The sequence below is a fragment of the Ranitomeya imitator genome, chromosome 5 (genome assembly GCF_032444005.1).
Source record: "Ranitomeya imitator isolate aRanImi1 chromosome 5, aRanImi1.pri, whole genome shotgun sequence".
NCBI lineage: Eukaryota > Metazoa > Chordata > Amphibia > Anura > Dendrobatidae > Ranitomeya > Ranitomeya imitator.
In genome coordinates this window covers 705,412,754-705,433,366 of record NC_091286.1, presented here as the reverse complement: position 1 = coordinate 705,433,366, position 20,613 = coordinate 705,412,754, and the positions used below count along the sequence as shown (strand labels likewise).

Sequence of the window (20,613 nt, the reverse complement as noted above, 5' to 3'; positions counted from 1 at the left end):
CTACTCCTCTATATAGACCCAGCCTTTACTACAGTTATTGTCAGTGATCAGTTCTGCTGCCTGGCTTGGAGGTTGAAGGAGCATAGTGTTGGAGCTTGGAGGTTTATTTACAGAGATTGGTGTCTGCTGTTTTGGTTGCATGTTAAAACGGTATTCCTTCCTAGTTTTTTTCCTTCTCTTCCCATCTCTGTGTTTCCTCTGTGGTTGTGTGAGCATTTGGTGAGTTTGAGACTTTTAGTTACCTTGTCTGTATACCCTGTTTATTGTTGTATTTATACACTGGTGCAGTCCACCTCCCTATGGGGGAGAGGGGTCCACTGTTAGGGCCTGCACAAGAGACAGGGATACGCTGGTGGCTCAGGCCTCCTAACCATTATAGTGGCAGGGACAGGTGCGGGTCCCAGTACGCCGTCCTGCCCTTATCGGCGTGACATTATAGTTTTGGACACTTGATTGGCTTTATCAAAATATGACACCATTAATTCTGAAGTTCACTTTGTGAAATTGAAATATCAAGCCAAAAGAGTGAGGCAGATATCCATGTTTACTAATCACAAGTCCAAAATTTGTGTTACTTGTGTCCAAGTATCTCTCGTCTGTTCATGTCCGGCCTCAAAAGTATGATATAACATTTGGGGAGGAAGATGCAACTCAGAAGTCCAGCGCTGGAAGCCAAGATGGCAAATACCTGCACTGCTACAGTATACTTACCACTGGTGCTCAGATAAGCCGGGATGAACAAGATCCAGACACAGCAGAAGACCAACATGCTGAAAGTGATTAATTTGGCCTCATTGTACGTTCCTGGAAGGTTCCTTGCCATAAAAGCTACAAAAAAACTTATCATGGCCAAGAAGGCCATAAACCCCAATGTCATGTAGAAGAATAACTTGTGTCCTTCATTACACTCAAATATTATCTTATGATTTTCTATCTGAGTGTTCAGTGAAGGGAAAGGAGGTGACTTGTAAAGCCAAATAGAGCAAGTTACGACCTGCAACCCGGAGCAAAGTCCTACAACATGACGTGGGATTATGGGTCCTAACCATTTCCTCAGAGGACTGTTAAGTCTGGTGGCTTTAAATGCCAAGATCACCATGATGGTCTTCGCCAGGACTGAGGAGATGCTGATGGAGAAGACCACGCTAAAGAACGTTTGTCTCAGGAGGCAGGTGACCTTAGTTGGTTGGCCTATGAAGACCAAGCAGCAGAGGAAGCAGAGAATGAGAGACACCAACAAGATGTAGCTGAGCTCCCGGTTGGTGGCTTTGATCATTGGAGTGTTTTTGAATCTAATGAAAGTTAGTAAAATGGACAAGCCCATAAATGAAAACAATGTGACCATTGACATCAAAATACGTCCAAGAGGCTCTTGATGAGACAGAAATTCTATGATTTTTGGAACACATCTGTTTCGTTCTTCATTCGACCACTGTTCTTCGGGACATCTGAAGCATTCGGCTGCATCTAAGCAAGGAAGTTCATGTTATAATACAATAGTTTTGCACTTGAAGGACATAGGAGCTAATTAGGATGTAGTTATTTTACATCTAGTTCTTATCCGTTGTATATAGGGTAGGGCAGGGTGCACAAAAACATGAGCCTAATTGATGAAACAAATGCAAACAAAAGGGTGCTACATCACGTATGGAAACAACAACGCCAAGAGTGAAAAAGTCGATCCTGAATGATGCACACGCCTCATTTAAGAATAAAAGCATGTTTTTATTAACACTAATAGACAAGCAAACCATACATAACACCGAAAGCCACATGACGAAAGTGCATAAATTCAACACCCGTGAGGCCACAATAGACGAGGAAACCATAGATCCTATGTACGAGTATGAATGATGTGTAAGATGAATATGTTCATCTTACTCCAGATGTGCAACATGGCAAAGACAATATAGAGAATGAGTGTGAAAAACACTAAATCTATAATTATAAATTTTACAGTGCTGCAAACAGATGGGCGTCCCCCATGGAGAGTGCAAGGAATATGATGTGCGATAGATGTAATGCATGCTATCGAGATAGGCGAAGGTGTATTATGGCCATTGTAGGCAGCTCAACAAAAAATATAGAAAAGGTTGCGGGGTATAGATGCAGAAAAAACGAATAAAGTAGAAACATCTGCAAAATCCCAGGGTCGGTAAATGTGTACAGAGTCGAAAGAGATGAACTGTCAGACAATTATATGTCTAACTTCAACTCATGGAGGGGACAAAAGTACTATGGTAGATAGTTGGCAGAGGTGACGGGTGTGATGACAAGTCCCACGCGTATCGCCGTAACACAGCTTCCTCAGGGGAAGTTCCATATGCATACAAGAGTTTTTTTTCTATTTTTTAGCTGCCTACAATGGTCGTAATACACCCATGACCTCATATACTTTGCATATCTATCTTGGTAACACCTATTACATCTATTGTACATCATATTTTTCGCACTTTTCATGTGGACGCCCATCAGTTTACTGGACTGTACTTGAATAGTGATATTTATAATTAGAGATTTCGTATTTTTCACTCTCATTCTCTATATTGTCTTTACCATGTTGCACGTTCGGAGTAACCGGGAGATTGTATATGTTCATCTTACACATCATTCATACTTGTACATAGAATCTATGGTTTTCTCGTCTATTGTTGCCTCAGGGGTGTTGAATTTATGCACTTTTTCATGTGGTTTTAGATGTTTTTATCATGTCTGGTTTGTCTATCGGTGTTAATAAAGATTTGCTTTTATTAAATTATGTATTGGCTTTTTCTTTCTCGGCATTGATTTTTTTTTTATTTTTTATCCAACTTGTAAAGTAATTTTTCACTTGCGTTTTGATATGACCTTCTGACCTGGCCCATTGTATCTAGATTAGTGATGAGCGAGCGTGCTCGTGTGCTAACCGAGTGTATTCGACGTGCTCAAAAAGTACCTTCGAGTGTCCGCAGCTGCATGTCTCACGAATGTTAGACAGCCGTAACACATAAAGGGGTTGCCTGACAGCCGAGAGACATGCAGACGCGGAGACTCGAATGTATTTTCCGAGCACGCCAAAGACCCTTGGTCAGCATCCGAGTATTCTCAGATCAGACAGCCAAGCACGTTTGCTCATCACTAAGCTGAAGCATTCGTGGCTCCGAGGTCTCATAAATTGTGCAGTTTACTGGTGAACAGCGTTTTATGTGTCCTTGTACCGTCGCCATAAAGTAGCATAATACAGAATGTGTAATCTGTTTTGTGTCATATTTATCATGCCTTGTGTCCAGTCTCCAAGGCTTTACCTGTGCTGTTAGAAATTTGTCCAGCAGAACATGACACACAGTCAAAACAGCAGGGAGGTTGTTCTAGTCTGGTGACCCTCCTGGACCCAGGGACACAGCTTCTACTGCATGCAGACACCGGGACCTATATAGAGAAAGCTGTGTCACAAGCAAGGCTGCAAAGTCTGAGTCGTGGAGTCGGTGTCCATTTTATTGGTGGAGTCAGAAGTCAGGGAAATTGAGAAGTCTGAGTCTGGAGGTTTAGCTTACCGACTTCACAGCTCTAGTCACAAGTATCCTCTAAGGGTTCGATGATTTCTGTGATATGCCTCATTTATCCTATCATAGTTATAGAACCTCTTGAATTTTAATGGTAGTCGGAAAACTACTTGTACATTCAATGTCTGGCCAACGGGGACCCATATCTACTACACAGGCTCACAAATGTATCACAATAATGACCTCCATGCTTCTCAAAATTAATTTCCTCCCAACATCACAAGATCTTAGCAATAGCAGCAGCATTACCTGTGTATTGTTCTTGGCATTAGTGCTTGAGGTCCTTGCACTAACGAGTTACCGAAACTGAATATGGGGCCATAAATGAGTATATAGTGTATAAATGAGAACATTTCCTAGATCCTAAACCACCAAAAAAAATGTTTTTCGTCCATACATCTTACCTGGGAGAACATATCATTCCAAAGAATAAGGCTGCTGTTTAGGACTATCCTATGACCTGATGTACCCGAGGGAGTAAATGACCCAACGGTCACGAGCTGGAACTGTCCACCGAGGACCTGAATGGTCACAATGTCGTATGAAGCAGAAATATCGCCATTGTTATCGAAAGTGATAAGATCTCCAGATGGCGCCCGAAACGGCATCTTCTTTAGTGATCGTAGAACCTGTAAATCAAAGAAATCTTATTAAAAATACAGAGACTGTTTTCAGGCAGAAAAGTCCCACTTGCATTCAAACATCATAGTTCTTGACCTTGGCTAATATTCCAATCCACCTCTGAATATAAGAGCCGCAGAAAAATGTCACTGCGTGCATCTCGCCATATTGGCTTTCCTGCTTTGCACTGATGAGGTGCAAACACCCTAAAACGCGCGTCTACAAATGGAGCTTCTGGTTTAGCTTCTTAGTAATGTGGAAAGCCAAATTGAAAGGGTCGATATTGACTTTCAGAATTGCTGCAGCCAATAGGTGGCACTAGAATTCAAGTCCTCTTCTCAGGCCATTTGTCTTCCATGTACACTGACAGTAAGGACATGTTTAAACCGCAGCATTTTACTGTACCAGCAAAGTTAAGGAGACTTCCGAAAGCTTGTGTTCGTGCTGCTTATTTTTTTCCTTGCAGATTTGACCAAAGTGTTTTTCTAAAATTTACGGCTTGTTAAATGTTTTTGTTTTTCACCTGCTGAAATGAATTAGAGAAAAAGCCCACAGAAAAAAGTGCACGTTTTACCCAACATTTTTCCCAGCCAATGCTCTGGTTATTGCTGCAGAAAAAAATATTGAAATACTCGATGTATGTGTATTGGCCTAAAAATAGCGGCTTGCATACTTGATGCTAAAGTATTCTAAGAGTTTATAGTCTGACTGTGAGTTTCATCTCAAGAGAAAACAGCCAAGATGATCTTTTTTTTATTTTTAACAAGCTTGGTGAAAAAATGAATCTCCTGTTTAATGCAACTGGCTTGTCAGATTTTCTGTGTATACGAGCACATCTCGCTAGAGGATGGGTTCAGCAGAATAATTTTGTCATTAAAGCTTGGAATCGAAGTCAGCTTATCATTAGATAGCAAGGTCGGCAGCAATCATTAGAGGGCAAGGTCAGCAGCCATCATTAGAGGGCAAGGTCAGCAGCCATCATTAGAGGGCAAGGTCAGCAGCCATCATTAGAGCATTGGGTGCAAAGATTAATCTCATTAGGGTGCAGTTCATAAAATGAGAGTTGGAAGTGACCTCCAGGATCGTCGTGTCCAACCCCCTGTGTCTGTCCACCCTCTGTTTGAAGACTTCCATTGAAAGAGAACTTGCCACCTCGTGGCCGCCTGTTCCACTCAATGGTCACCCTCACTGTCAAAAAGTGTCTCCTAATATCTAATCTGTATCTTCTCCCTTTCACTTAACATACTCATTTTATCATTAAAGGGTGGATCGGAGTCACCTTAATATTAAAAGATTGAGCCAGCAGAGTCCTCATTAGCGAGTGGGCTTATCCGAGTAATGTGATTAGAAGGGGGTGAGGTCAGCAGTCATCTCGTCTTTTTAGTGTGGGTTGGTAGGGTCATATTGTTGATTAAAGGGAACCTGTCACCTAACAAAATCGATGGTGAGGTAAGCTCACCGTCATCGGGCTTATCTACAGTATTCTGTAATGCTGTAGATAAGCCCCTGATGTATCCTGAAAGAGGAGAAAAAGGTTAAATTATACCCAGGGGTGGTCCCGCTGCGGTCCGGTCAAATGGGTGTCTCAGTTCCGCTGCGGCGCCTCCTATCTTCATTCCATGACGTCCTCTTCTGGTCTTCACGCTTCGGCGCAGACGTACTTTGTCTACCTTGTTGAGGGCAGAGCAAAGTATTGCAGTGCGCATGCGCCGGGCCTCTCTGACCTTTCCGGCGCCTGTGCACTGCAGTACTTTGCTCTGCCCTCAACAGGGCAGACAAAGTACGCCTGCGCCGGAGCCGCGGCGTGAAGACCAGAAGAGGACGTCATGGAATGAAGATGGGAGACGCTGTTCTGGACCTGAGACGCCCATCGGAGCAGGACCGCCCCTGGGGGAGTATAATCTAACCTTTACCCTTCGCCACGACAGCACCCCACATGAGAGAGAGGGATCCGCCCATAGGAACAGGAAACCTACAGAATAAAAGGAGGCGGTCCCCTCTCCTCCTCAGTTTAGGTTTCCTGTTCCTACAGGGACCCGGCTTACCTACAGATGAAGAGGATCCCTGGGCCATGCACCCGCCTGCGCCGGTTTCTGTGGGAACGGCAGGGGCTGCGGTACCAGAAGCAGCGGCGGGGGAGCCCCTGCTTGCAGCCTCCCCCCTCGTCTGGCCAAACATCCACGGTCCGGGTCCGGTCACCGTAGGTCCGGCCGGCACTGTGAGGACGCGCGCGCTGCAGCGGCCGGCTTAATAGCCTCTGGCGGCCGCATGGTGAGTGAGAGCGGCGCGTCTAACCCGGAAGTCGCGGGAGCACTTCCGGGTTGGTCCGGGGAGGCAGGAGAATGGGCGGCAAGTTTAAAAATGCAGCGCTAGCGTCGGGCCGGTGTGTGTGAAATGGCTTCACCGGCCGACGAAGCGCACCTGCCCGCAGTGCAACAGCGCTCTCCCAGCAGGGAGAGAAGCACGAGGAGCAGCACAAAGAGTGGTGGCCGACCTCCAGAGAAGAGTTCTACCACCAAACGAATTCCGCCTCCAGAACCGGTACCTGTCAGCTTCACTGGGTGAGTTTTTGAAAGAGTCTCTTCCTATATGCTGATATATGTTCCTCCTGTATCCTTCCTCTAGACTAAGAAAAGGACACACAAATCTAAGCATAAAGAGTGTGCTTTATGTACGCAGCCCCTCCCGGATGATTATGCCAAAAAACTGTGTGCAGAGTGTATCATGCAAACTCTACGGCAGGAAAATATCATGACTCCCTCAGATGTCAGAGCTATTATCCGAGAAGAGATGCAGGGTTTGGCGCAGACAAGTAGCGCCAGTACCCGTCAGCCTAGCAGGTCCCGGTCTCCGGTTAGTTCGGAGTCAGAGGGTGTATGTATTTCTTCAGACGAAGAGGGATCTCAGCCGAGCTCATCCGAGACTGAAGGGGGACTTTGTCTTCCCAACAGTAATGTGGACAATTTAATAAAATCTGTCAGGAGCACGATGGGGTGCCCAGATGGGAAAGAAAAGAAATCAGCACAGGACATAATGTTTGCGGGGTTAGGACAGAAGAAACGTAGGTCCTTCCCCGTCATACAAACCATCAAAGATATTGTCAAAAAGGAGTGGGACAAGCAGAATAGAGGGTTTTTACCATCATCCTCTAAAAGGCGCTATCCCTTCAGCGATGAAGACCTAAACACCTGGTCAAAGGTGCCAAAAGTTGATGCTGCGGTAGCCTCCACAACCAAACAGTCGGTCCTACCAGTGGAGGATTCAGGGGTCCTGACAGACCCGCTGGACCGTAAAGCAGAAGCTTTACTAAAGAGGTCATGGGAAGTCAATACGGGGGCGTTCAGGCCCGCCATATCTAGTACCTGTACTGCAAGATCTCTACTAGTATGGACGGAGCAATTGGAGGAACAGATTAGAGGCAAAACTTCGAGGGAATCTATCCTGCTGAAATTGCCTCAAATTAAAGAAGCAGTAGCATTCCTAGCTGATGCCTCAGTGGACTCGCTACGTCTTGCAGCCAGGTCAGCCGGCCTAGTCAACACAGCCCGGCGTGCACTCTGGCTAAAGAATTGGAAGGGGGACGCACAAGCTAAAGCAAAACTTTGTGCGATTCCCTGTCAGGGTGAGTTCCTTTTTGGGAAGACGCTGGATGAACTCCTGAATAAAGCAGGTGAAAGGAAGAAAGGCTTCCCTAACCAGTATCTTCCATCCTACAGGAGAGCCTTCAGGAGACGCCCCTTTACTAGGAACAAGCCGCTTGAACAAAGAGAGCGATGGGAGTCGAAGGACCCAAAGCAAAAAGGTGCCTTTTTTAGCGGGTCCCATAATCCGAGACGTAAATACCGCTAACCAGGAAGTAGGCGGCAGATTAAAATTTTTTCTTCCCCAATGGGAACAGATAACATCCAGCCAGTGGATTCTGGACATTGTGCAATACGGCCTTAAATTAGAATTTGATCGAATCCCTTGGGATTCCTTCATAATAACATCTCCAAAAGGTCAGGACCAACAGAGGGCTCTAGAAATAGAGATCCTATCTCTTCTATCTAAGAAAGTCCTGATTTGAAGTTCCCCAGGATCAAAAAGGGAAAGGGTTCTACTCCCCTTTATTCCTGATTAATAAACCAGATGGTTCATTTAGAACCATCATAAATCTTAAAAAATTAAATTCTTTCCTGCGTAATCATACCTTCAAAATGGAATCCATTAGTTCTACCATAAAACTCTTATTCCCTAGGTGTGTCATGGCCGGAATAGACTTAAAGGACGCCTATTACCATCTTCCCATACATGCCGAACATCAGCAGTACCTAAGGGTAGCAGTCACCCTGGAGGGAAAGGTTCGTCACTTTCAATATGTTGCAATGCCATTTGGGCTTTCTATGGCTCCTCGCGTCTTCACTAAGGTGATACTAGAAGTGATGGCTCATCTACGCCAACGAGATACCTTGATAATACCCTACCTAGATGACTTTCTAGTGGTAGGAAGCTCTGCACTTCAATGTAAAACTCGTTTATCTAATACGATCTCGTCCCTACAGGAGTTAGGTTGGATCGTCAACTTCGAAAAATCTCGGCTGAATCCAGAAACCGTTCAGACATTTCTAGGAATCCAGCTAGACTCCGTAAGTCAGAAATGCTTTCTTCCTCAGTCAAAGAGGTTGACTATACAATCAAAGGTATCAGACGCAATACGCAAACCCTACATGACACTAAGGAAGGCCATGTCCTTACTGGGGTCATTATCATCATGTATCCCTGCTGTACCTTGGGCACAATTCCATACCCGTCAATTGCAGTACGAAGTATTGTCGGCTCAGGGGAAAGACGGTTATCTAGAAAGTAGAATAACTCTTTCCAGTAATGTCTTAGAATCGCTATCCTGGTGGCTAGACATGGACCACCTATCACGAGGTGTGCCATGGATAATAGACCCGTCTAAAATAATTACCACCGACGCCAGCCCTATTGGGTGGGGAGCACATATGGAAGACAATCTGGCCCAAAATACTTGGGATCAGACAGAATTAATATGTTCCTCCAACTGGAAGGAGTTAAAAGCAATAGAATGTGCCTTATATCATTTTCTTCCGCAGATTCATGGAACAAATGTAAGAATTTACTCAGACAATTCCACCGCAGTGGCATACTTGAACCGTCAGGGTGGTACAAAGTCAGGAAGTCTGATGACCATAGCTGCAAACATCTTTCAGCTGGCAGAGGCTCATCTAACATCCTTAACAGCCCTGCACATCAAAGGTGTAGAGAACATCAGGGCAGACTACCTCAGCAGAAACGAGTTGCGTCAAGGAGAATGGACCTTAAACAAATCCATATTCAGAAGGATAACAGAAGCATGGGGGATACCACAAATCGACCTATTTGCCACAAGAGACAACCGGCAAGTACAAAGGTTCGCTTCCCTGAACACCAGGGATCACCCAGATATGTTGGACTCTCTCCACCATCCTTGGCGGTTCAGACTGGCATATGCCTTTCCTCCAATGTCTCTGATTCCTCTAGTGATCAGAAAGATCAGGAGGGAACAGGCAAGAGTAATCCTCATTGCACCATTCTGGCCGAAAAGACCATGGTTCTCTTGTCTCCAGACCATGTGCCTATGCGATCCTTGGATCTTCCCATCAGACAAGGAGCTGCTGTACCAAGGCCCCTTTTTCCACCCGCAAGTGAAAGGTCTTCACTTGACGGCGTGGAATTTGAGAGGCAACTATTAAGTTCCAGAGGGTTCTCAACAGAACTAGTAAACACCCTCTTATTGAGCAGGAAAAGATCTACCACCCTAATATATAGTAGGGTATGGAATAAATTTTTAGACTTCTACACGGTACCGTTCACTAAGCAAGTTCCACTCACACCTATCCTAGAGTTCTTGCAAAAAGGCCGAGAGTTAGGACTATCTGTAAATACCTTAAGAGTTCAGGTCTCGGCATTAGGAGCCCTATATGGATGCAATATAGCAGCTAATAGGTGGATCTCCAGATTCATAAAATCTTGTGAACGTAGTAAACCGGTCCATATTCCCCGTCTACCTCCGTGGGATTTAAATCTAGTATTAGAGGCCTTAACAAGCTCTCCATTTGAACCATTAGATTCAATACCTTTAAAAATCCTAACATATAAAGTAGCCTTACTAGTAGCCCTAACCTCAGCTAGACGGGTTAGTGACATCCAGGCCCTATCAGTAGACCCACCTTTCTTACTGATATTTCATGATCGGATAGTCCTGAAACCAGACCCCTCATACCTCCCTAAGGTAGCGTCCACCTACCACAGGTCACAAGAAATATTTCTCCCTTCCTTTTTTGATTCACCTGTAACTCCAGAACATCATAAGTTCCACACCTTAGATGTCAGAAGAGCCATCCTGACTTATATAGAAAGGTGTCAGACATGGAGGGAGAGTAGGGCTCTGTTTATCTCCTTTCAGGGCCACAAGAAAGGACATGGGGTCACGAGAGCTACCATATCTCGGTGGATCAGAGAGGCTATCTGCTTGGCCTATACGTCAAAAGGCGAGATTCCTCCAGTGGGTATAAAAGCGCACTCAACACGAGCCATGGCTTCCTCCTGGGCGGAACAAGCAGATGTACCGATCCATTTAATATGTAAGGCTGCAACTTGGTCTACACCTTCTACCTTCTACAACCATTATAGACTTGATCTGTCCACGTCTTCTGATCTGACCTTTGGTAGAGCTGTTCTTAATACAGTAATCCCACCCAAATAATGACTCTCTGAAAATCTCTCATGTGGGGTGCTGTCGTGGCGAAGGGTAAAAAGCCGGATTACGTACCGGTAATGCTCTTTTAATGAGTCCACGACAGCACCCATGTATTACCCTCCCTAAATTATGCACAGCTCTTTCCTTTAAGGTCACAAATAATGGTTGTATAGAGTTAAGAAATTTATGTGACTGAATAAGAATGAATACTAACACTTTTGCGGTTCCCCTTTTTATACTCTGTAACTAAACTGAGGAGGAGAGGGGACCGCCTCCTTTTATTCTGTAGGTTTCCTGTTCCTATGGGCGGATCCCTCTCTCTCATGTGGGGTGCTGTCGTGGACTCATTAAAAGAGCATTACCGGTACGTAATCCGGCTTTTTTTTTCTCTTCTTTCAGGTAACATCGGCGGCTTATCTACAATCTACAGCATTACAGAATGCTGTAGATAAGCCCCTGATGACGGTGAGCTTACCTCATCATCGATTTTGGGGGAGACAGGTTCCCTTTAAGGTCCATAGTCATTGTAAAGTATTCTCATGAGATTTAATAAAGTTTGGACTGATGCAAGCTTAGTCAAGGCTCCTCTATAATTTCTTGGACACTAATATTATGTCGCATTTGTTTGTTATTTTATCCTATTCAAATAAGCTTCCTTTAATCACCAAGACTTAAAGCAGGCCAGGACGTAAAATGAAATGTGGCTGCTTTGTTCCAAAAAAAATGCCACCACTGTGTCTGGCATTGCGGTATATCCTCATTCACAGGGATCTGAGCTATGATAGCACGACCCAACCCATGGACATATGGCAATATGGCACTGTTTGTTCTTATCCTTTACATTCCTTTTTATCTGTGATTATACTCTGGTTATGTAAATGACTCATCAAAGATTTCACATCAGGATTTAAGATGTTACCTTCCAGGGTCGGATATCACTGACATTACCACATGGTTGGTAAACTCCTGATGAGCTTTGGAGTAATGTACGTAGCGCATGAGCATAGGCATATACAGCCAAGTAGGCATGGTAAGTGTAGCTAAGGTCAAATGTCTCAAATAAAGAAGGTACCATCACCTTAAGATCTTCATCCGGGGGACAGACTGGTCCCCAAGACCCAAAATTAGTTACATTTTTCATGAATTCTCCAATTCTCCATGTGCAATTAAAAGCAGTTTCCCAAAATGGCTTAATATATGGATGTGTGTCATATAAAGAAGGATTCAAGTTTTGTAAAAACGTCTCAAATCCTGGCATTGCCCTAGTATTAGGCATTAACCCAATGGTCCCATTGAGGACTTTCCATGCTTTTTTGGAGAAAAGCCCGGGTGTTATTGTAAATGATGCTGAGGAAATGAAAATCTTCCCAGTAACTTCCTCGTCATACATGACATCAAGGAGAGACTTCACGTGAGCTTCGGTACTGTGAAGGATGATGATGTTTACAGAGCTTTCGCGTATCACATCCACCACCCTTAGGACTTGTGTTTTTGAGTAGCTAAGGTGGATCTTTTCTGCAAAAGCCACACAGATTCCACTTTTCTCTATCTCAGCTCTTATCACTCTCCCACCCTGCTCTCCAACATCATTGTCTACAATTATCATCCCGACCCATGTCCAACCAAACCGACCAATAAGCTTGGAGAGAGCGATGTTCTGAAAGATGTTACTGGGCACCGTGCGGAGGAAGGACGGGAAGTTCACCTTATCACTCAGTGCTGATGAGGAGGCTCCATGACTGATCTGGAAGAAACATTACAATTCAGTGGTAGGTTTGAGTTATTCAAGCCATACATCAAAAGATGCTTCACAAACCGCTCTAGTTGGCCATGGGGGTTACTAATACGTCTTAGTATTTTTTTTCTCATATTTTCTTTTTCCCAGCACTGATGCGTCCCTACAAGATCATTTAGATAATGGGTCAATGGAAGGGCACAAAGGTCTGTGTTTTTAGATGAACAAATATTCATGATTAATTAAATGTTATAATTTTCCGCAAAATTCCAGATTCACATCTGATTTATTTTTTATTTGAAAAACAAATCCAGCAGCAAAATGACATCCATCCATTTTGTTGGTTTCTTTTCAGGCCTGGTATGGAGTTTAAAAAAAATAATAAAAGTAGACTTGGGCTTCCTCCACAACTCAGATTTTCCATCGTTATATAAGCCTCAATTTTTCTGCAAAATCAATGGCGTATGCTGCACGTCATGTGGGGCCTAGTCAGGGCTGGAAGATCGGAGTGAGTCAGCGGAGAGCTATGGTTTTAGGAAATGTGAGCATAACGCTTTCTTATGCCCTTCTTTCTCCCTTATGTTACGCTTTGGGGTCGGGGAGTATTTTTGTGCGCTTCCAATTCTGACAAAATCGAATCCGTTTGCCGTTTTGAGCAAATCCGCCTGTAGCAATATTTGTGACATTTTCTTATTTTGTGTTAATAGTTGAACGTTTGACTCCAAGTGTCTCCTCTCGGGTAAAAGCTTATTTGTGGATTGGTGTTGGCTCTTGGAAGTTCTGCAGTATAAAAACTGGTGGGCATACTAACCTTTATACCTTACTACTCAGAAATAAACGTGGTTGGGGAAAATTGGTATCTGAAAGTCATGTGAAGAAATAACTATCCCTCATGGTCAGATTTAGTTTTTTAACCCCTTCACGGCATGAGTTGTACATGTACTTCGCATGTCGGGTCTCTCCCTTTGATGTGGGCTCCAGCACTGAGTCCACATCTTTCCTGGCACATGTCAGCTGATTTGAACAGCTGACATGTGCCTCTAACAGCCGTGGGTGGAATCGCGATCCACCCGCAGATGTTAACCTGTTAAATGCCGCTTTCAATCTCTGACAGTGGCATTTAATGTGATCGCGCCAGAAACTAATCCTGCCCATTGGCGCTCGTGTTATATGACCACGGGTCACCAATGGGTTGGCATGACAATGTGGGGTCTTCAGCATACCCCTGTGGTTATCATTGCCGGATTGCTATGAGCGCCGCTTAGCAGTCCTCGCTGATAGCAAATGAGCAATTCTGCTACACACAGGTGATCTGATCATCACCTGTGTGTAGCAGAGGCGATCAGAAGATCACAGCTTCTAGTCTCCAATGGAGACTATGGAAGCATGCCAAAAATAAAATGTTTTTAAAAATATTACAAAAAATAAATGCTCAAATTGCCCCCCTTTCGCCCTATTCAAAATAAAACAATGAAAAAACCCCCACATATTTGGTATTGCCGCATTCAGAATCGCCCAATCTATCAAGATATAAAAAGAATCCGATCAGTAAATGTTGTTGGGAAAAAAAAAGTCAAAACACCAGAATTATGTTTTTTTTTGTTGCCGCTACATTGGATTAAAATGCAATAAAGGGCGATCAAAAGGTCTTATCTGAACCAAAATGGTATAATTATAAATTACAGAATGGCACGCAAAAAATAAGCCCTCACGCAACCCGACAACATGAAAAATAGAGACGCTACGGGTCTTGAAAAATGACGCAATTTATTTTTTTTAACAAACTTTGGATTTTTAGCATTTACATTTTTTTAACATTAACATTTAACCTCTTTCTGACCTCGGACGGGATAGTACGTCCGAGGTCAGAACCCCCGCTTTGATGCGGGCTCTGACGATGAGCCCGCATCAAAGCCGGGACATGTCAGCTGTTCAAAACAGCTGACATATGCCCGCAATAGTGACGGGTGGAATCGCAATCCACCCTCCGCTATTAACTAGTTAAATGCCGCTGTCAAACGCTGACAGCGGCATTTAACTGGCGCTTTCCACCATCGGGTCGGAAATAAGCGCATTGCCGACCCCATCACATGATCGGGGGTCGGTGATGCGTCTGCATAGTAACCATAGAGGTCCTTGAGACCTTTATGGTTACTGATCGCAGCTAGCTGTGAGCGCCACCCTGTGGTCGGCGCTTATAGCAATGCAGGAATTCAGCTACATAGGAGCGATCTGATGATCGCTCCCATGTAGCTGAGCCGATTGAGTTGTGCCTGCTTCTAGCCTCCCATGGAGGCTATTGAAGCATGGCAAAAGTAAATGAAAAAAGTTAAAAAAAAAGTGAAAAAAATAAAAATATAAAAGTTTAAATCACCCCCATTTCGCCCCATTCAAAATAAAACAATAAAAAAATCAAAACACATATTTGGTATCGCCGCGTTCAGAATCACCTGATCTATCAATAAAAAAAGGATTAACCTGATCACTAAACGGCGTAGCGAGAAAAAAATTTGAAACGCCAAAATTACGTTTTTTGGTCGCCGCGACGTTGCATTAAAATGCAATAACGGGTGATCAAAAGAACGTATCTGCACAAAAGTGGTATCATTAAAACATCAGCTTGGAACACAAAAAATAAGCCCTCGCCCTACCCCAGATCACGAAAAAAGGAGACGCTACGGGTATCTGAAAATGGTGTATTTTTTAGCAAAGTTTGGAATTTTTTTCATCACTTAGATAAAAGAGAACCTAGACATGTTAGGTGTCTATGAACTTGTGATGACCTGGAGAATCAGAATGGCAGCTCAGTTTTAGCATTTAGTGAATCTAGTAAAAAAGCCAAACAAAAAACCAGTGTGGGATTGCATTTTGTTTTGCAATTTCACCGCACTTGGAATTTTTTTTCCCGTTTTCTAGTACACGACATGGTAAAACCAATGATGTTCAAATGTACAACTTGTTTTGCAAAAAATAAGCCCTCAGATGGCCATATTGATGGAAAAATAAAAAAGTTATGGCTCCGGGAAGGAGGGGAGCGGAAAACGGAAAATCCCAAGGTCATGAAGGGGGTAAATAAAAAAGAACCTAGACATGTTTGGGCTCTATGAACTCGTAATGACCTGGAGAATCATAATGGTAGGTCAGTTTTAGAACTTGGTGAACTTGATTGAAAAAACCACTTGTGGGATTGCACCTTTTTTGCAATTTCACCGCACTTGGAATTTTTTCCCGGTTTCCAGTCTACGATATACGGGAGAAAGGTACAACTCGTTCCTTGTCCCACAAAAAAGCAAGCCCTCATATCGGCATATTGATGGAAACATACAAATGTTATGGCTCTGGGAAGCAGGGGAGCAAAAAACAAAAATGCAAAATCGAATATGGGCTGCGGCGTGAAGTGGTTAATCTTTGTATATCCAGTGTCAACTCTTCAGTAATAGAGAATATTAAGATAGAAGTGAAGGAACTGACCAAAAGTGCAACAACAAGACTTTACATTAATAATTGTTGTACCTGTGGGTATTTGTAAACTCCCAATATCCGAGCTACAGGAAGAGACAGAGCTGAGGCCATGTCTCCAATTATCCCAACCATTATGGAGGTCATGTGACAGTCATACCCAGGGATGGGATTTCTAGCACCAGACATAAGGGACATTGTTCCTCCGATGGCCCGAAGCTCAGACATGCAAGAGTGAAGAAGGCTGAAGCCAATCGAGATGTTAGGTAGAAAGTCTGGATAATTGTTAATTTCATTGATCGCAAAGATGAAGCCAAGAACATCCCTGTAATATCGGATGTGGAACCTGTAGATGGCACCAAGATAAGAATTAAACTTTGTAGAAACCAACAGCGTTCCTCAGATACCCCAGAAAGGAGACGTATCAGGTCATTGATGTCAATACCTATAGACTCTACTGATACAATGTCCAGGAAGGTCTCACTGTGAAGCTCCCCTGCCTGTTGACAAGATTTCTACAAATATCTGAGCAGTTGTAGACTTTTTTTTTATTTATTCAAGATTAATTTTAACATCTCTTCTACCTGTGAACAGGAACAATATTGTCCACGTTAAGGATCTGCCAAGCAACTTTGAGCAGGCAGAAATAATTTTGCCATTTCTAATATTAACAGGACTGGTCTAGTTCTGCTCTGTTTTGAGGAACACTGGTTACTGGAAACACAGGGGCAGACACAGCTCTGAGGGCCAAGCAGAGCAGGAGAAGTCTTCCATAAGCAATATGTTTGTAGTCACTGACAGCAAAGTCTTATCTCTGCATTGGGTCGAAACACAAAACATATTAGAAAGCACTTGATTAGCACAGAGCTTGCCATTCTGTAAACAATGAGATGAATAGAAGATGGTGAAACCTATTGATGGGGCACCTTGAACTCCCCTAAAGTTGATCAAAAGCAAAAAGTTCAGCCAAACGATTGAAGGTGAAACTTAACACAGACAATTGTTTTAGCTGACAAAGAACCAGCTGTCATCATCTGGAAAATAGTCATTTGAGGTTTTTATCTGATCGTCATTAGTCCTCAAATGATCTGTGAAAAGTGGAGGGCTGTAGGAGTGTCCCATGTGTGTGGCCATCTTTAGAACATTCCCAGAAAGGTGTTCAATCCTACTTGGCCAGTTTGAACCACTGTAATAGTCTAAAGGACTAAAACAAATTGAGGTAATAAGATATCTTGTTACTTTTAGATCTCCATTGTCCAGAATCTATTGATTACTAAATACTCTGAGGAGCAAAAGTGTGATAATGTTTTGAACATTTGAGTTTCAGGCTCCATATCTTACCATTTATTACTGCTTCTACATGTGACTACCATCATTTTATAGACTATCATCTTGACTCTCATACAAAAATGTGACTTGCAACTATTTAGCATATGATCAGTTATGCAGAGTCTTGTCATGTCGCTGCATTGTTCCTGTTTTGCTCCTGGTGGTGGAAACATCTTTTTCTTCCCGTAAACTACAGATCACAACCTGTTCTCACATTCCCTAAAAGCTCTGTGTGTTATTAGTTTGATTCCCAAGCGAATAGTCACTGGTTCAAAAAGAGGAGCCACCATGAAGATTTCCCAAGAAAAGAGAAACAGCCTCATCCAGCTCATTGATAGCGGTCTCTCGGCCAAGAAAATTGCCAGATTGCATCATGTGAATGCCATGACAGATGGAAGAATTTGAAATGAAGTCTGTCAATCCATTCAAAAGCCAAGAGGAGGACGTCCAGGCAAATTATCAACAAGTCGGCTCATACCAAGGTCTATCAGTTCTGGAGCTACAAACACAGCAGTGGAGGAGGCTCATATGCTTCATAATACTGAGATCACAGATGTCCATGCGGTGCACATTACGCAAGTCTGGAATGTTGGTCCAAAAAAGGAGACTAAGCCTCAAGTTCAATATAGTCATAAGAAGCGTCAACTTGAGTTTGAAAAAAGTCCAGAAAGCAGACAATAGAAGATTAGAAATGGGTAATTTGGAGCAATGAGACAAAAGTTAATAGACTAGGCTCTGAGGGGTGCAAATGAGTCTGGAAGAGACTAGGGAAAAAGGAGGGGCCGCATGGAGAAATTTAAGGAACTGTCAAGTTCGATGTAGGAAGCCTGCTGATACAGGGTTGTTTCACAAACAAAGGCATTGGATTCTTGACTAGGATCGATGGTGGTATCAATGCTGGGCTATATGTGAGTATCCTACAAGACAAGTTACTTTGTACTCTCAAGTACTATGGGTATGAAAATAATGACATAGTGATCCAACAGAACAATGACCTGAAGTCCCCAGTCCCCAGACCACAACCCAATCCAACACTTGTGCGTAGAGGGGAATAAAAAAACTGTATGTACCCAAGTAAGTCGACCTGTATGCACCAACTTTGGCAACATGTAGAAGAGCCCTGGGATCAGATTTCGGTTGGCACATGTTTGAATCTGATGTAGAGCTAACACGAAGGACTCAGGCGGTAATGAAACCAAAGGTGGATTTACAAAATACTGACAAACTAAGAAAAATCAAAATTAAGATTTTTAGGAGCAAACCATTAACAATGCAGGGACATAACACAAGTCACATTTATGTATGAGATAGCCAAGATGATTGTCTATAAAATGATGGGGGTCTCACGTTCAAAGCAGTAGTGGATAATGAGATATGGAGCCTGAAAGTCAAAAGTTCAGAACACGGTTACCCTTTTGCTCGTTAGTTTATAATGTTTGCTATGACTGAATCTGGGATAACCTCCTAATTCTTGCACCGAATACATTCAAGGTAATTGCCCCGACCTAATTCATAGACCAGGATCTAAGCTCATTGAAGTTACATGATTGAGTCCATAAGTCTATATAAACTCTTACCCATTACAAGACACAGGTTGCGGCAAATCATGGAAGCTCGGCTGTGAGAAGTCATATCCAGAGTAGACCAGGAAGAGCCCCCCAATGAGAACATCTCCAGGCTGAGTAAAGGGATCCATCTCCCATCCTTGCAGTCTGCAGCCGAAGACCTGCTCCATGGTGAGGGGTAAGGACAGAAGGAAAAGGAGGAGTCTGATCATTGGCACTTGTCTCTACATCATCATGGTCACAATAAGGAGTCCTTGTGGGAAGATGTCGAGGAACATCTGTCATTGATGCTATATACTCTCCATTCCTCTACCTGTGATGAAAGAAGTCCACATATGATTCTGTTGAGTGATTTTAACTATTGCTTTGTGCAAACAATGGTGATCTCTAGTGATGAGCGAGTATACTCGTTGCTCTGGCATTCCTGAGCACGCTCGGGTGGTCTCCAAGTATTTATGACTGCTCCGAGATTTAGTTTTCATCTCCGCAGCTAAATCATTTACAGCTACTAGCCAGCTTGATTACATATGGGAATTCCCTAGCAACCAGGCAACCCCCACATGTACTAGTAGCTGTAAATCATTCTGCTGTGATGAAAACTAAATCTCTGAGCAGTTACAAATACTCGGAGACTACGCGAGCGTGCTTGCTCATCACTAATGATCTCCCATACCAAGTAATGCCAGAGTCAGGAGGTAACAGCCATAGATACCAAGGCAAAAGGGCCAACAAGTGCTAAGCATCTCTGGGAACTCCTTCAAGATTGTTGGAAGACCATTCCCGGTGACTGCCTCTTGAAGCTCATCAAGAGAATGCCAAGAGTGTGCAAAGCAGTCATCAAAGCAAAAGGTGGCTACTGTGAAGAACCTAGAATATAAGACATAATTTCAGTTGTTTCACACTTTTTTGTTAAGTATATAATTCCACATGTGTTAATTCATAGTTTTGATGCCTTCAGTGTGAATGTACAATTTTCATAGTCTTGAAAATACAGAAAAATCTTTAAATGAGAAAGTGTGTCCAAACTTTTGGTCTGTACTGTATGTGTGTACATATCTCCATGCCTGTGGGGTCTCTGGTCACCCTACCACTTCTTTACATTGTGTGTATTCAGTTTATTGTCTTTTAACATCTTCATACTAATGTATTTTCAGTAAACTTTGCGACTTTGTTTGCTTCGTGTCTGGTCGTATTCAGGCTTTATAGGTTTTTAGATGGGACATAAGGTGGCCATCACCGGATGTTTTGTTTGCTCTGAAATGCAGATTTTGACCACAATATGTCGATGGCAGATGGAATTTACAGTAGTGTTCAAAATATTCGCAGTGTGTTCAAAAACATGAGTTACTCACAAAAAAACTTTCTCCTCGTTTTTATTTCCAGCATTGGGAACATTGCACACTTATGTATAGAATTTTTAACTACTTTATAGAAAATAACAAAATTTTTTACATTTGTGTCTGCATTTGTCTTTTGTACCATTTTTGGGGGGTATTTATCATTCCTGTGAATCACTGACTTATTATTTAGTTGTTCCCCACAGTTTTTTAGAATGGCCTCACATCTATGTTGCATAGAGTCACCAACTTCTGGCCGCTGTCACCTGTTATTCCAGGCCAG

General features: G+C 43.1%; 1 protein-coding gene across 1 annotated transcript; it reads right to left on the bottom strand.

Annotated features, from left to right (window-relative positions):
- Positions 1-571: 571 nt before the first annotated feature.
- Positions 572-19,332, bottom strand: LOC138637967 (extracellular calcium-sensing receptor-like). Its single transcript, XM_069726888.1, has 6 exons — positions 19,006-19,332; positions 16,154-16,445; positions 11,825-12,649; positions 3,947-4,171; positions 3,285-3,408; positions 572-1,467 (listed from the first exon to the last, which is right to left on the bottom strand). The coding sequence occupies exons 1-6, from the start codon at positions 19,203-19,205 to the stop codon at positions 572-574; spliced, it is 2,562 nt and encodes an 853-aa protein (XP_069582989.1). The 5' UTR covers positions 19,206-19,332.
- Positions 19,333-20,613: the final 1,281 nt, after the last annotated feature.